General features: G+C 45.6%; 1 protein-coding gene across 7 annotated transcripts in view; it reads right to left on the bottom strand.

Moving 5' to 3' along the window:
• Positions 1-15,745, bottom strand: part of SASH1 (SAM and SH3 domain containing 1) — a 220,390-nt gene that overhangs the window by 60,867 nt on the left and 143,778 nt on the right. For 6 of the 7 annotated variants that reach the window (XM_059700636.1, XM_059700633.1, XM_059700638.1 and 3 more), the window contains 4 exons: positions 11,657-11,697; positions 9,678-9,764; positions 7,260-7,372; positions 15-116 (listed from right to left, as the gene is read on the bottom strand). In XM_059700636.1, coding sequence (XP_059556619.1) covers positions 15-116; positions 7,260-7,372; positions 9,678-9,764; positions 11,657-11,697 — 343 coding nt within the window. The remainder of the gene's footprint in view (positions 1-14; positions 117-7,259; positions 7,373-9,677; positions 9,765-11,656; positions 11,698-15,745) is intronic. The other variant, XM_059700635.1, reaches the window with a different exon arrangement.

Below are 15,745 nucleotides of genomic sequence, written 5' to 3'. Positions count from 1 at the left end.
CAAAGCAAACTTACATTGCAGTTTGAGGAGCCATCGAATGTGGGGTAAGAGCCTTCCGGCCAGTCGGCAGGGTCCAAGGCAGCTGACTGCCGGTGCTGGGCCTCGTACTCCTTGAGCTGCCACGAGAGGAAAAAGAAGATTGAAATGGAAATAATCGCCGACACTGTCTACCAAGCAGCAGAGAGAACACTGTGGCACCTTCCTCGTGCCACCATACGTGACAAAGTGCAAGCCAGCCAAAGGCCAGGTTCACAAAACCAAAAGAAAGACCCACGCCCTGCCCTGTGGCTTTTCATCTGACTTAAAGCAACAGCCACACCGACTCTTTGTATTCTGTCTTCCAAAAAGAACCTCGATTTCCTCCCTTGACATCAAAACTCATCTCTCACAGTTCAATGTAAATTTTATAGCAAAATTTGTTTGCTGTTCGACCTCTGAATTACCTCTCTTTGTAGAAGACACAATACAGTAGACTATGAACATTTGAACAAAGCAGTGAAAGCCTGAAACTGATATTTTAAAATCATTTGTTCTTCTTGTTCTAGATTGGTTAAGTGACCAGTTCAATGTTAACACCTAATAAATACGATGGGATTTACTGGGGACCCTTGTGGGTGACAGGAAAAGAACAACGGATCTGGAATATGTGCAGAGACATTGAGAGTTGGCGTTTAGAAACTACTTTTTTAAAAACACAAAAAGACAAGTGAAATATTATAGAAAATTGGCAAATGTGAAAAGTTCCAGGTGTGTTTTCATAAAACACACAGAAATTTAACTCTGCTACATGCTACAATGAAACTGTCACTGCATTAAAATTTTACTAGAAAGCACTTTTTATATATGAATTTAAGGCACTGATCAAATCTTGTTCCATGAATAAAGCCACCAAACAATGGAAACATCTGACCTGACAGCCCAGGAGACCGTGTCACACTGCCCTCAACCACTGGGGCTCCGTGGACATGGCAAAGCCACCAAACTGACAATGTCCCTCCAGCTGCTTTGCAAAGCATCACCTCTGCTATGACAATCTTTATGTGGGCACATGTGACAGGAGCTGGACCAGGCGGAGGCAGACAGTATTGATTAAAGAGCAAGAGCTTAGCTGCTGGGAGTTGTGCCTCAGTTCTTCCATCAGGAAAATGGGCATGACAGTGAGTCCATCTCACAGGAACGCTACCAGAATTAAGAAGACAGGGAAGCTCTTAGCACACTGCTCCTGTGCAAGAGACGCATTACCATAGCCTTATTATCACCTGGTCTCCGATAAAGGATAGCTCACACTGACTCTAGGCATTTGCACTTCTGCTATCAGGGGCAGTAATCTCATTTTAATCTTTCTAGTACTTTAGGGCATTGCATTAGTATTGTTCTAATCTTTGTAGAATGTTTACATTATGTACCAGAATGCTTGATATACTGGTTTCTGCAATGCTGATTTCTCACTGTATTATCAGGATAGCAGCCACCTGAGCAACCTGGGTTACTTATTTACTCCAAGTCTGTGTTCTACTTTTTTTTGTAATCCTCACCAGAGGGTATCTTTTCCATTGCTTTTCAGAGAGAGTAGAAGGAAGGGAGGGAGGGAGGGAGGGAGAGAGAGGGAGAGACAGAGAGAAACACATCGATGTGAGAGAGACACATCAATTGGTTCCCTTCCACACATGCCTCAACCCTGGGTGGGGAGCAAACCCACAACCCGGGTACATGCCCCTGACCAGGAATTGAACCAGTGACCCTTCAGTGCATGGCTGTCGCTCTAACCACTGAACAACTGGCCAGGGCTTATGCTCTACTTTTATACTCAGCCTTAGCCTAGACTCCTAGGAGCCATTAAATAAACTTAATCTTTAAAAACAAGACAAATTCCTAATTAGTCAATCATAAACAGAATTAATATTTTTCTTCTGCTATCTGTTCATTTCCATCATTTACTTTGGGGTCTAAGAGTACTGTATTTCTTCTAATATAGATTCCAAATTGGCCACTTATTTTTTATAGTTATCCTAATTTCAACAGGCTATGTGTTTTATTAGTGATCCTGCTACAAAATACAATCTCTAAAAATTTTAAAGTACATTTTATAGGAAAAAAGTCCACCTGGTTTTATTTATAATTATATTTTTATATTCCATTTTGCTCCTTAAGAAGTGTTGAGTTAAATATAATTTCATGAAGAAGAAACAACTGATCATTTCAATTGAGAATATATATAAATATATATATAATAAAATTTATAAGTTGTTAGTTTAATTCCAAGAATTTTTTAAATAATGACATTTTAAAGTGTGTGTGTGTGTGTCTGAGGAGGAAATACTCTCTTACATCCTATTTTTCCTAGTCTTATAGTTTTCTTATACTTGAAGTCTATGACACAATTCTTAAAGGGAATGGCCATCGTTAGTAGAGTAATGCTTATTCTGTCTTAAAGACCTGTAGGGAGAGATATTCTAAAATGTTCCCATTTCTAAGAGTGCTTATTGGAAGAACATTTGTATTATATCTCCTCCAAATCCCCTCCAGCTGCAATTTTAATTCATTTCCTTTTATTCTGCCCTCAGTTGAGGTAAAGCAAAATAAAACACTCTTCAGTGCATCCTGAAGATGTACTGTTTAATAATCCCTCATATACTTGAGAAAAGTGATTAAACTCTTTTCTGCTTCTTCTCTGAGATAAATCCTTTCCGATTTCACCCCCTGGGATCTATTAAAAGGAAACTTCAATCACTTTGTTGCTCTCCATAAGCCTCTCTAATTGTCAAAATCACTGTGACTGATGCTCCAATAGCTGCTGCAAGGAAATAACTCAAAAACATATACAGGTTCCCAGTTCATCAAGTGGTTCTCTGGTATACCAGATGCCCAGACTCCCTTTACAAAACTATTCACCTATCCCCTATCTGGGGCATCTCTGTGTGTGGCTGTCTCCCCATGAGGAGCTGTTTCCCCAGAGATGCGTAGAAGACTGCTGACGGCTGATTGCTCCCTGCTCCCTGCTCCCCCATCAGTTTATAACCTCTTTTTCTCCGGCAGGACAAGTTCTATAACGTAATTCACCTTCCAGGGCTCCCCACTCCCTAAGGAATCAGGCTGAGGCTAGACTTCCCCTGAAATCCCATCTCTGTCCAGCTTCTTTCTCTGCTTCCCTCTCTCAGCACTTAGAAGTTTCTCAATAAATCATGCACATAAAAATCCTCAATTCAGGCTCTGATTCTAGGAAGTTGATGTAAGACACTGGCATTAAGAAAAGTTCACAATGCCAAAACATCAGTCAAGTCAGTAACAAACATCAAGAACTTTTTTTTCCTAAATGTTTTTGTTGATTTCAGAGAGAGGAAGGGAGAGGGAGAGAGAAAGAAGCATCAATGATGAGAGAGAATCATTGATAGGCTGCCTCCTGCATGCTCCCTCCTGCATGCCCCCTACTGGGGATTGATTCCACAACTCAGGGTATGTGCCCTGACCAGGAATTGAACTGTGACTTCCTGGTTCATGGGTTGACACTTAACCACTGTGCCACACTAGCAGAACTCAAGGACTCTTTTAAAATATATATATCTTGCCCTAGCCGGTTTGGCTCACTGGATAGAGCATCGGCCTGGGGACTGAAGAGTCCCGGGTTCAATTCCGGTCAAGGGCATGTACCTTGGTTGCAGGCACATCCCCAGTAGGGGGTGTGCAGGAGGCAGCTGATCAATGCTTCTCTCTCATCGATGTTTCTAACTCTCTATCCCTCTCCCTTCCTCTCTGTAAAAAATCAATAAAGTATATTTAAAATCTCTCTCTCTCTCTCTCTCTCTCTCTCTCTCTCTATATATATATATATATATATATATATATATATATGTGTGTGTGTGTGTGTGTGTGTGTGTGTGTGTGTGTGTGTGTGTGTGTATCTTAAGGACTTTATTTTGAACTCTCACACAGATGTGACCTTGTGGACACATATTTATCAGACACATATATCAGATAAATAACTGTGTAATATTTAGTCACTAGATCAAATCACATGAGCAATCTTTAGTATTATATTGTTTTTTAGAAAATATGATTATTAAATCATGGTTACAGATCTCTTATTTCCTACAGACAATTCTCCCCATTAAAATGTCAACAAACGTATTTCTCTACAACATAGCTCAATCATTGCTGGGACCATCACACCAAAATAATCATGTTCTCTTTCATCCAAAGCTTTAAAGTGAGTTTATTCCGCACTCTCCCATCCTCACTCACACACCACAAAACTACCCAGGTAAGTGAATAAACTGTGGTTTCCAAATATCTCATGGGCTTTTAAGCCTTCTGGAACTAGCCCATGATTTGAATACCATAAATTTACTTGCAAAGAGCTATGTGTGCTCTTAAAATTAGCACCCGGAAATTGTGTTAGTACACCAATTACCTAGATTCCCCCTAAACATTTTTTTTAATTAATGAGCTTGACTTTTATTTTTGAGCTGGTTTTCTTTAAAGCACCTATATTGAGTATCTATAATAAAACTATTAGAAACTGTATGAAATGCCACTAGATTTTATTAAACTATTCATTCCGTTAATAAAATATAAAAAACATAAGTGAAGTTGCTACCTTTTTAAATTACACACTCAAAAAAATACACTTTGAGTTGCTTCATACACTTCATTCTCTTCAAAAGTTTATGAAGTTTACAGTAGTGTTTCCTGAAAACTCGGTTTTCAGGGGTATGAATCATGGCTATATACTTCACAGTGCGAAAATACCTATCAATGAGATCGAATTCATATAAACAAAGCATAGTGGGCCAACTGCATCTAAAATAGTCAAAATTTCTCCAATATAAGGATGTACTGGGGGATCACCCAACTCCAAATGGCACAGAGACAAGCTTCTCCCCTGAGGCTGGGTTATTCTAGTCTACGCAGGGGTCTCCACGTCTCTGGCAGTGGGAGAAACACAGCCCGATGTAAGCAAAATGTTAAGGTGTATATAAAGCTTAAGTTTTAAAATTCAAAATGTAATTTGTGAAGGTATCTTATAGAACTGATTTTTATAATGGTTGTAAAATATTTAATTTTCTTTAGTTTTTACTTAATTTTTATCTTTACATTATTATCAATCTTTTTACCAGGCTTGTGAATTTTGCAAAGGCTGCCAGTCATTTTCCTCGTTAAATGGTCCATAGCCCAAATATATGTGCCATTCATTCATTCGTGTATTCCTTGAATATGGAAATTTCATCTTACAACATGGAATGCTTATATTAAGCACATAGAATGGAATCAATATTTTGTCTGATAAGATGGGTACCTGATGACCACCAAAGTATAATCAAAATACTGCTCTGAATAACATATTCCTATGCTCTTTGATGCTCTGTCTTAGTCTGTTCATGTTGCTATAACATATTACCATAGATGAGGTGGCTTATACACAACAGAAATGTCTGTTCCTGAGACTGGGAATTCCAAGACCAAAGTGCTGGCAAATTTAGTGTCTGGTGAGAGCCCGCCTCCTGGTTCATGGACAGCTGTCTTCACCCTGTGTCCTCACAAGGTGGGAGGGGTGAGGAAGCTCTCTGGGGCCTCTTTTTTAAATATATATATATATATATATATATATATATACTAATAAAAGAGAAAAATGGTAATTGGCGTACGACGATACCCTTTTCATTGGCTAATCAGGGCTATATGCAAATTAACTGCCAACTATGATTGGCAGTTAACTGCCAACTAAGATTGGCAGTTAACTGCCAACAAGATGGCGGTTAATTTGCATATGTAGGCACAATGCAGGGAGGTGAAAGGGAAAGCAGGAAGAAGCCCCCTGCCACTGACTGTGATCGGAAACCCAGGGGGCAGCTAAGAGCTGGGGGGCAGGGCAAAGGCGGCCCTAGGGCCGCCTTTGCCCTGCCCCCCAGCCATGATCGGAGAATCAGGCGCCTTTTATGCCCTGGCCAGTGATAGCAGGAAGTAGGGGTGGAGCCAGCGATGGGAGCTGGACACGGTCGAAGCTGGCAGTCCCGGGAGCTAGGGGTCCCTTGCCTGGGCCTAAAGCGGAGCCCACGATCGCGGGGCCGCTGCAGCTGCGGGTTCCCGCTGCCCGGGCCGGACGCCTCAGCCAGAGGCGTTAGGCCTGGGCAGGGGCGGAGCCTGCAACCGCAGGGAGCTGGGGGTCCCCTGCCCAGGCCTGACACCTCTGCCGGAGGCCTCAGGCCTGGTCAAGGGTCCGATCCGGTGATTGGTGATCAGAGGGTGATGAGGGTCAACTCCTCTGGCCGAGGCATCAGGCCTGGGCGGGGGGCTGAGCTGGGGATTGGGGTTATATGATGGTCTCCTTGCCCAGGCCTGAAGCCTGGGTCAGAGGCGTCAGGCTTGGGCGGGGGGTGGAGCAAGCAATCAGAGGGAAATGGGGGTCCCCTGCCCAGGCATGATTCCTGGGCCAGAGGCCTCAGGCCTGGGCGGGGGCCAGAGCCAGTGATCGGGGGGAGATGGGGGTCCCCTGTCCAAGCCTGACACCTCTGGTGGAGGCGTCAGGCCTGGGCAAGGGGCCGATCAGGTGATCAGAGGGTGATGGGGGTCTACGACTCTGGCTGAGGCATCAGGCCTGGGCAAGGGGCAGAGCCAGCAATCGGAGGGGTCTGGAGGCAGAACCAGTGATGGGGGGAAATGAGGGTCCCCTGCCCAGGCCTGAAGCCTCTGTCAGAGGCGTCAGGCCTGGGCAAGGGGCCAATCCTGCGATTGGAGGGTGATGGGGGTCAACGCCTGAGGGCTCCCAGTATGTGAGAGGGGGCAGGCTGGGTTGAGGGACACTCCCCCCCCACACACACACCCAGTGCACGAATTTCGTGCACCGGGCCCCTAGTATATATATATATATATATATATATATACATATATATATATATAAATTGATTTGAGAGAAAGGGGAAGAGAGAGATGAAATATCAATTATGAGAATCATTGATCAGCTGCCTCCTCCACACCCCCATCTGGGGATTGAGCCCGCAATCTGGGCATGTGCCTTGACCTAGAATCAAACTGGTTCATAGGTGGACGTTCAACTACTGAGCCACACTGGCTGGGTTTTCTAAGGTCTCTTTTATAATGTCATGACCTAATCACCTCCCAAAGGCCCCACCTCCAAATACCATCACGTGTTAGGATTTAACATGTGAATTTGGCGGAGGGACAGACACAAACATTTGGTTTACAGAAGGCCCCCAACCTTTCTAAGCCTGAGGAGGCTGTGAACCGAACCCCTGCAGCCTTACCCTGGCCAGTGCCTCCTCAATGGTGATCATCTTCTCCTTGACCATCATCATCAGCTGAATCCGCTCTTCATCGCTCATTGTTATCTCGCTTGCAACATAGCCCACATCTTCTCCTAGAGATTGAATGAAAACAAGAAAGGTAATCAGAATGCCAAGCTTGAAAGTGCATCATTCAAAAATAAGGCAGACTGTAGGCACGTCCAGTGACGTCCATCCCTGACGGAGCAGCAGGAGCAGTCATGGGCTGCTCTGTAGGACGCCAATGAGCCCGTCTCATTGGGAAACAAGTACCCAGAACATATGGATGTTACCATGAAACAAATCAGAGCATTTGTGACGCGGGGTCTAGTGAAGGAGTTTTGGGAGAAAGCCCACAGGGAGCAAGAGGTGGGCAGAGACCTAATTCAAGACCCAGCGACAGCAGACAAGCAGCCTTGCCTCTTCGACTGAGGGTCCCCTATGTTCTCCCATTATGAATATGAACGAGAAGAAAATATTTTGGGAAAAAGTGGGAGAGAGCTTTCTGCTGTGACAGAGAAAGGTCACAGAGCCGGCTGTGGTGCGGCCTGAGAAACCCTGGACTCCTGCTACGCTACCTGATGGCTACTCCTCCGAAAATCAGTACAATAAGTACCACGGATGGGAAGCGTCCTGGGGTCCTTGGAAGGAAGGTACCGTGCGTGTACACATCTGAGCATGTTATTGGCATAAACATTCCCAAACTGTGAGGAGGACTCAACTTCCACCTGGAACCTGAAGGCAGCCAGAGCTGCAGAGGAAAACAACCGTTCGGTTACTTCAAGAGTGTTTTCCTACAAAGCAAACAGACTGCCGGCGCCTCTGATGCATGTGAGCCACGTTGGCGCGTGTCCCTCTGGCCAGCGGGTGGGTAGAGAAGTGTCAGTGGAAGTGGCTGTAAGAGGCTCGCTGGGAATAGCCCTTCATCTAGTCCCTCATCTTTCTCCGTGTGCCCCGTCTTCCCCACACATACCTCACTAGCCTCGGGGTCGTTAGGAGGCTCGGCTACGGCTTAATTTGCCCTTTGGAGGAAGGGGCAGGGGCTCAGAGGCCGGCTGCATACTTGCAGGATCCCTTCCGTCAGGACCTGCCCTGGAATTTATGTTCCCCTGAGTCTCCCTATCTCATTTCCATTTGGTAATCCATCAGTCCAGAGGCAGCACTCAGGTTCCCTTTGCCACTCGTCCCCTTGCAGGGGGAGGGTAATAGAGTGTCCGGGCGAGCGGAAAGCCTGCCGGCTTGATTCATTTTCCTATCTGTGTCACCTCCAGGGCTGGAGGGGGTGACGGCCAGTTGGTTGGCTCTTAAAATAAATCTACTCGAGCCGGTTAACTGCCCGCTCCTGCCCTTCATCCCTCCATCCCCGTCTCTCTCGCTCTTTCTCCTTTTCCTTCCTCCTCAACAAGACTCTGTTAGAATCCAAGGTTTCCTTTAAATCACAAGTGATTCTGGGTGTGTATCGGAGGAAAAACGGAGAGTGTTTAAGAAGAACTCTCCTTAAGCAGGACAAATTAAAAACCTGACCCCACGGAGGTAGCCAACGAAGCCAGGTGTGCGGCTAGCGGGCACACTGTCTGTGTCCGCTTTCCTCGTTTCTATGTGTACGAAAAAGTGGAAAAGCCTTGAGAACAGGGCAGGACACTAAGATGTCACCAAAAGACCACCACCAAGTAATATCACTGGGGAGCAAGTAAAAATGTTCCTCTCATGCTGACCTGAGCCAGCGGGCCTGTGTCCGGAAGCAGCTCTGTCCCCATCCCCCTCTGGATGCTGGGGAAGCACCAATTATGTAAGCCAGCCTCAACGGGATGATATGTTTACTTACTACATAAACAACAACAAAGACCCAGCCAGGAGGCGGGCAGGGCTCCCTCTGCAAGCAGCCTGGGCAAATTCCCATGATGTCAGACCATCAGATAGAGTTTCCAGGACAACAACCCAGTAACTGTCCCAGCCACAGACCGGCATGGAAAGTTCAGAAGACGGCTAAGGCCCCAAGTGGCTAAGGCCCCGAGCGGTGGGGCATGGGGGAGGGCCCCAAACTAACAAATGCTGGACCCTTCTAGGGTAGACCTCTGCGGGCACAGATGTTCCAGAGGTTGGTGTGTGGAGAAAACGGGAAATTTGGTCTTTGCTCTCAGATCTATTTTTTTTAAAAGCTTGCTGACTCTTCCCATTCTGTTTTCTTTGATAAAAAAAAAAAAAAAAAAAAAAGAAGAAGAAGAAGAAAATCCCCAGTGGAACGAAGTTTTAAAGGAGAGGAATGTCAGAGAGCTGAACATTTCCGGGGCACGGGCGATGAGTTATTCTAACTTGCAGCAACCGTCTGGATCAGAGGCACAGGCTGCTAAACGCTCGAGAGCTAAAAGGCCCTACTGTCCGCCGGCTGCGTTTCCGCACCTTTTGAAGTCTGCCTCATTATTCCTTTCTGGTTCTTTCGGAAGTTCTGCCAGAAATACTTATTTTTCTTCTTCCAATCGCCTTTTCCTTGAAAAAAAAAAAAAAAGACACAAGCAATAAATTCATTAATAACAAAAGTAGCCTCTTCCTTCTACTTCAAAGCTTATAAAATACTTTGATTTCACAAACAGATTTTCCCTTTCAGTTTGTGAAATGACTTGGAAATGCCTATGAAGTCGTTTATAAGAAATGCAAATTTCCTGGTAGCAGTAGGGATATGATGAGAAATAAGAAAACATCAAAAAGGCAGGCAAAACACGCATTCTTATATTCTCTTTGATGTTTAACTAGTATATACAATTCTGCCTTGTCTGGGGGTATATCCCCCACCCGCTTTGGTCTCAGCCACAATTATTTCAAGTAAACCACAAATAGGATACTTTAAGACGTTTACTTTGTTTTGCTGTTATTCATGCTGTTGATCTACCCTGGATTCATTTCTGTTACCCCAGATTTCATGGAGAGCGGTTGGTACTGCCTGTGCTCACTGGTCCGCGGGGCTGGGTCCCGGGCCTGAGGGCTGCCCCACGCCAGTTCCCTAAGGTGCGGAGCTTGCATGCGTCTAACAACGAGGGGGCAGGATTCCAGGTCTCTGGCATCAGGCGACCTGGTGACCTTCCCATAGCTCACCCAGGGCACGATGACAAGAAAAGCAGACTACTATCCTGCTGTGACAACTGCCAACGGGGTGGGTCCCCCTCTTTCTCAGACTGCGAGTGTCTTTCCAATGAAAACATTGTCATAAGCTAGACATCTTTAATATCTGGGGGGTGGGGGGGGGCGGGCAGGAGTTCTGATCATCAATAATATGTAATAATTTAAAAAGCAAAGGGAAACAAGGTGAGTAAAATGAAAGGACAGGGGGATCCTTTATTCTTTAAAAATAAAGTGAAAGGGCAGAGCGGCGTGTGCTCCCGCGCAGAGGAGACACGCTCACAGCTGCAGCTTCGTCACCGTTTGGAGTCTGGTTGCCCCACGGCCCCTGGAAACAGGGCCCGGCCAGTGGCACGCCGCTGGTTTCCACAGTCTAGACTGGTGGTGCCAGGCAATGCCGCAGAAGACAGACACGTGGAAACCCCACCACGGTGTCCCGCGCTAGGAAGGACATCGTTTTTCAAAACAGATGTGCTCATCTACGTCCTGAGAACCTCTGGAACGATAGGAACCAGCGCCAGCGAGCCGGAGGCTCCCTGGGTACTCCGCACCTTGAGGGCACGCGTGACGGGGCACTGCTGCCTTTGGGGTGAACCAGGAAAGGTGAAAGCAGAGCAGAAGTAGGACTATTACTCAGCCAACCTTTCTCCTGGGCAAACTGGAATATAACGTATTTCTTTGACTGTAAACTACACTCTCCCTTCTATCATTTTAATGTTTCTAAAATTAAGGTACAGCTTAAAAAATAAATGGTACTAGCTAACATTGACACAGTATTTACTATATCCAGGTACTCTGCTATCTCATTTAATACTCACAATGAACACAGGATGTTTTATTGTTCCCATTCGGTGAATGAGAAAACCGAGGCTCGGGGAGGCTAGTGGTCTGCCCGAGGTCGTAGCTATGAAGTTGGCAGAGTCATGATTCACATCCAGATCAAAGTCTGATTTGAGCATTCATGCTCCTTCCTAATCACAACTGCTTTGCCAGGCTCCCTCTGACCCAAACAGAAAAAATGTCACTGCATCAAGAGTGGATTTTATCATCGAGGAAACAAAGTCTATAACACCCTCACTGTACATAATCTTTGATTCAAAAGTTCCAAATCAGAGGAAAGTTGAACATCAGTATCTTAACAGTGTTTATTTCAGGGTGGAAGGCTTCTTGGTGGTCTTTGTATTTTCACCTGTTTATATATCTTATAAAGTATTACAAGAAAATAATTAATTTAAAATAGATAAACCAAGACACGTGGTACTGACCTACAGCGCTGTCTTCTGAGTTTGACTTGTGAAGAGAGTTCCTAGAAAAGAAAAACAAGTCTGGTTACCAGGAAGCCCAGCCTTCGAGGGAGAACTGCCAATCCCAGTTGGTTGAGCCAGCATCCATACTACTCAGCAGAGCCAGCAAAACCTTTGTAAGATATTTACCAACGGCCTTTGCTAGCCAGCAACTGCCCTTCTAGAAACACACTCGTGTACCATTCGTCAACATGTATTAAAGACTCACTCCAGGCTAAGACCTCTATTAAATGAAGCGGACGGACTTCACTCGGTGATCGCAGAGGTAGCTTATCTTCCATTCCTGTGAACTATTAGCTACCCATGAAATTGTTGCCATTGGGAAGCCTCTTGTGCTAATGGGAAAAAGAAGGCAAATAATAATGAAAATATAGGCTTAGGACCACAAATGCCACTCAGGCCAGGAGTAAGCAAGAGTGTCAGCTAGAGGCGAAATAATCGAGGGAATGGGGCGTCCCCAAATCACAGGAGTCTGGATGTCCCCAAAAAGAGAGGGCAGCCAGTACGTAGGTCCTCCAGTCAGTAGCTGCCAGTTGGCAAGCGCACTATGCATCTTGCTAGATCTTCTAATGGTCAAAGGAGAGCCAGAAGTCTGCATTTTATAAAAATCAGAGCTCCACATTTTTAAGTGACAGCAAATAATTCAGTGTTCTTAAAGATGTGTCCAACTTACTCAGGACATGTCTGGGCATCTGATCTGGTCCACGCCCTGCCCCAGCCTGGCTGCCAGTCTGACTGCTGATACAGATAAACCCCAATAACCTGAACCATCAACACGGCCCCAAACCAGGTAATTAATCACTTCTCCAACAAACCCATCGACTTACAATTCTTTCATTGTTTACACACTATTCTTCAAACGATCATACCTGAGAGTAATTTACCCTCAGGTTTGCACGTTGGATCTTTCCCGTTTTTTAAGAGGTGCTTCTTCTAGACATCTCTTGCATTTCCCTAGGATGCCAGCAGATGGCACTGTAGATTCTTTATTTATCTTGCCGTGGCCAGTGGGGATTTCACTTCTAAAATTTCACAAGTTCACCGTCTAGATTCTGGCCACAGAATAGCAAGCAATGTTTCATAAGCGTGAGGCTACCCAACTCATCAATGTGCAAAGGGGGAAAATGGCACCGCATGAAGTTTAATTTGGACGCAGTGAACTGTCCCTGCAAACAGAAGCTGGCAGAGCAGTGAAGCGACATGCCATCACCTTTCTTTCTCCTTGAGACTGATTATAAAACCCACCCAGCAGGAGCAGAAACCAGTGATGTAACCGAATTCCAAATGTGGATGGCAGCAGGTGGAAGGGGTCATTTACTGATCTCCTGGGGGGAGAAGTTCATGCTCAGAAGTCAGTTCCAAAGGCCTCTAGTAATTCATCCTTCCAGCCAGCCGCCCAGGCCTGCGAAGGGCAGCTCTGGAAGCAGGCTGTCCGGCCTTGCCTGCCCATCACTTTCATTGCCAACAGAGTGAAAAAGATGGGGACTTCAGCACGGGTTTTGATGGCTAGGAAGAAATAACGACATTCTGCTGCACTCTGAAAATCTGTTTACGCACTTAAAAATCTCCAAGTTCAGCATTAGTCTGAACTCAGTCTGAGTACCTTTACTAACTACTATTATGAGACTCCAAAACTGCATAAATGTTTGCGTTTTTCCTCAAGATCCCTACACGACTTTAACCCTCAATGAGGCCTAAAGAACATTCATAATGAGTTTATGAATTAGATTTTTTTTAAACAATTTCAGAGATAGCATTGCCAGAACTTCACCAATTCCTTTTGTTCTACCTCAGTGTTTAGCAAATTCTATGTTAAACTGCTTCCTCCCTTTGTTTTCTTTCTTCTTTCTTTAATTCATTTATTCCTTCCTTTAATAACTATTTATTCGGCCCCCATTAAAGTCTGGCATCCTCTGAGGCATTGAAAACCGGGATGATAAATAGGGACCTGGTAAGGTCCCTATTCTAATGGCACTAGGATGGGGGAGAGGAGCAAGGGGCGGGTGCAGATTAAGACGTGGGGAGAACTTCAGGTGGGATGGACAGAGAAGGCCTCTGAAGAGGTGTCAGCTGAGCAGAGATCTACAGGAGGTACTGACGTAACATGCAGCCCCTCGAATGGGGAGGCCTGGGCCGGGAAGAGCGGAGGAGGAAAACAAGAGGATAGCAGTTTGACCGCCTAAGTTTGAGGAGCCTACTGACCATCTGTGGGGATACAGGGCAGATCGTTGGATATAGGAGACCACAGTGCTGGGGAGCTGCTGAGGGCTGGAGACGGGCATTTGGAAGTCATGTGCATCTTGAAAGCTAGGAGACCAACTGAGCACAAGGAAGAGGAGCTGTCTCAAGGCTGAGCTCAGGGGCAATCTGTGTCCAAGGGTCAGGAAAAGAAGATGGAGAGTCGGTGCGACTTAGGGGAAGTGGTCATTTCCAGAAGGAAGACCAGGAGAGCACCTTTTCCCTTTTCCAACCAGGGTAACATTAAAACCAGTTCTACACAAACTATATCACTGCTGCCAATGGCATCCAGGGCACATTCTAGGTCGCTCTACTTTCTCTTCTATTGACTCAATCACTTCACAGTGGAGAGGCTCCTAAGACCACAGAGAAAGAGAAACAGGTCAAAATGAAATTCTTTGCATCTGTAGAGAATTCCACCTCTTACAGAAAACACCCTCTTGACCCTCCCAGAACAGAACAGGGTCCTCACAGGGAGTGAGGACTTGCCAGAGGACACAGCCTAGGCAAGGACCGGACTGGGGGGGAAGCCCTGGCTCTGACTCCCCAGCCAATGCCCTGTCCACGCGGCCATGCTGCTCATTTACATAACAGGAATTAACAGAGTCTACATTAGTCCTGCCCTTGGGTAAATGACTGGAATGATACTCAGAGGAACTTGTGAAGGCAGAGCACGTTTCCAACACCAAACCTGAACCTGGCCTACGGGTTTATCAGCACAAAGTGTTTCGACAACACTTTTCAGGATTTGGTTGTGTTGCAATTGCGTGATCCTCGCGTGTGCCTGTCGAAGGAAAAGGGGCCAAACAATCTGGCTCAGACTCATTCTTCTGCTTATGTCTATTTATATACAAAGAGTCTGAGGTCCCTCCAGGCAAAGACAGCTCTATCTCCCGGCTGCAAGCTCGGTCTGGCGCACCAGGCCCGCAGCGTGAATGCCCACGTACAAAGGAATGCCTCAAACAGGCTCATTGTTTGTTTTGATGGACTGTCCAGAAACTTCATTATAACCAAACAACCACAAAAAAGAAAAACTGTTGTAACCCAATTTCTAAGAAAGGAACATATGTTATGCGTTACTGGAAAAAACCTATGCTTAAGAGATTTTTAAGGTTCTTTATTGTGAGTCTCCGGAAATACACTTCTCCAGGAGTTTCTTTCCTGCTGAATTTTGAATCAGGGCTTTTGCTGCGTCTGGGTCTTTTCCTGCACCGTCCCTGCCTGCCAAGGCAGGCCCCAAAGCCAGCAGCGTCTGCCTGAGGACGTGGAAAAAGGACTGAGACCTCTGCTACTGAATTGTGTACGCGTACAGGGGGGAGGGGGAGCGGGGAGGGAGGTAAGAGGGTTGGGGGGCTCTTTAGTAGTTAATCTTTTCCTTTTCTTTCTGACTTAAACATAACTAACTTCTCACAGTCATATTTTGCATATTTAGTGACAAATCACTTTCTGTAAAGTGTAATTCCTTAATTTCATATTTCTGATTATCCTTTGGGTATCAGAGATATTTTCCACCCTAGAAGCATACCTCTACTATTGAATAAAAATATATATGAAACACATTCCTGTTCACAGTATCTACTGACTGTAAAAATTCAAGGGTCAGCCCCTTTCCCAGCCACAGGGTGGGACCTTCAGTCCTGCACGCCATGAGCCTCTCTGACTTTCCCCTGGGGATTGGGCCCTGCCCAGCCAACAGGGGCTGGATTTCATACACAGGACAGAATTCAGCTTTGCGAATTCACTGGCTCAGACTGAAAGTAATTCTGTTGCCAAAATCTGGCATATTGTTAGAACTCCCTGGATATCCAGTAC

Source organism: Myotis daubentonii, chromosome 6 (genome assembly GCF_963259705.1).
Source record: "Myotis daubentonii chromosome 6, mMyoDau2.1, whole genome shotgun sequence".
Lineage (NCBI taxonomy): Eukaryota > Metazoa > Chordata > Mammalia > Chiroptera > Vespertilionidae > Myotis > Myotis daubentonii.
This window is presented reverse-complemented; position numbering and strand designations above follow the sequence as displayed.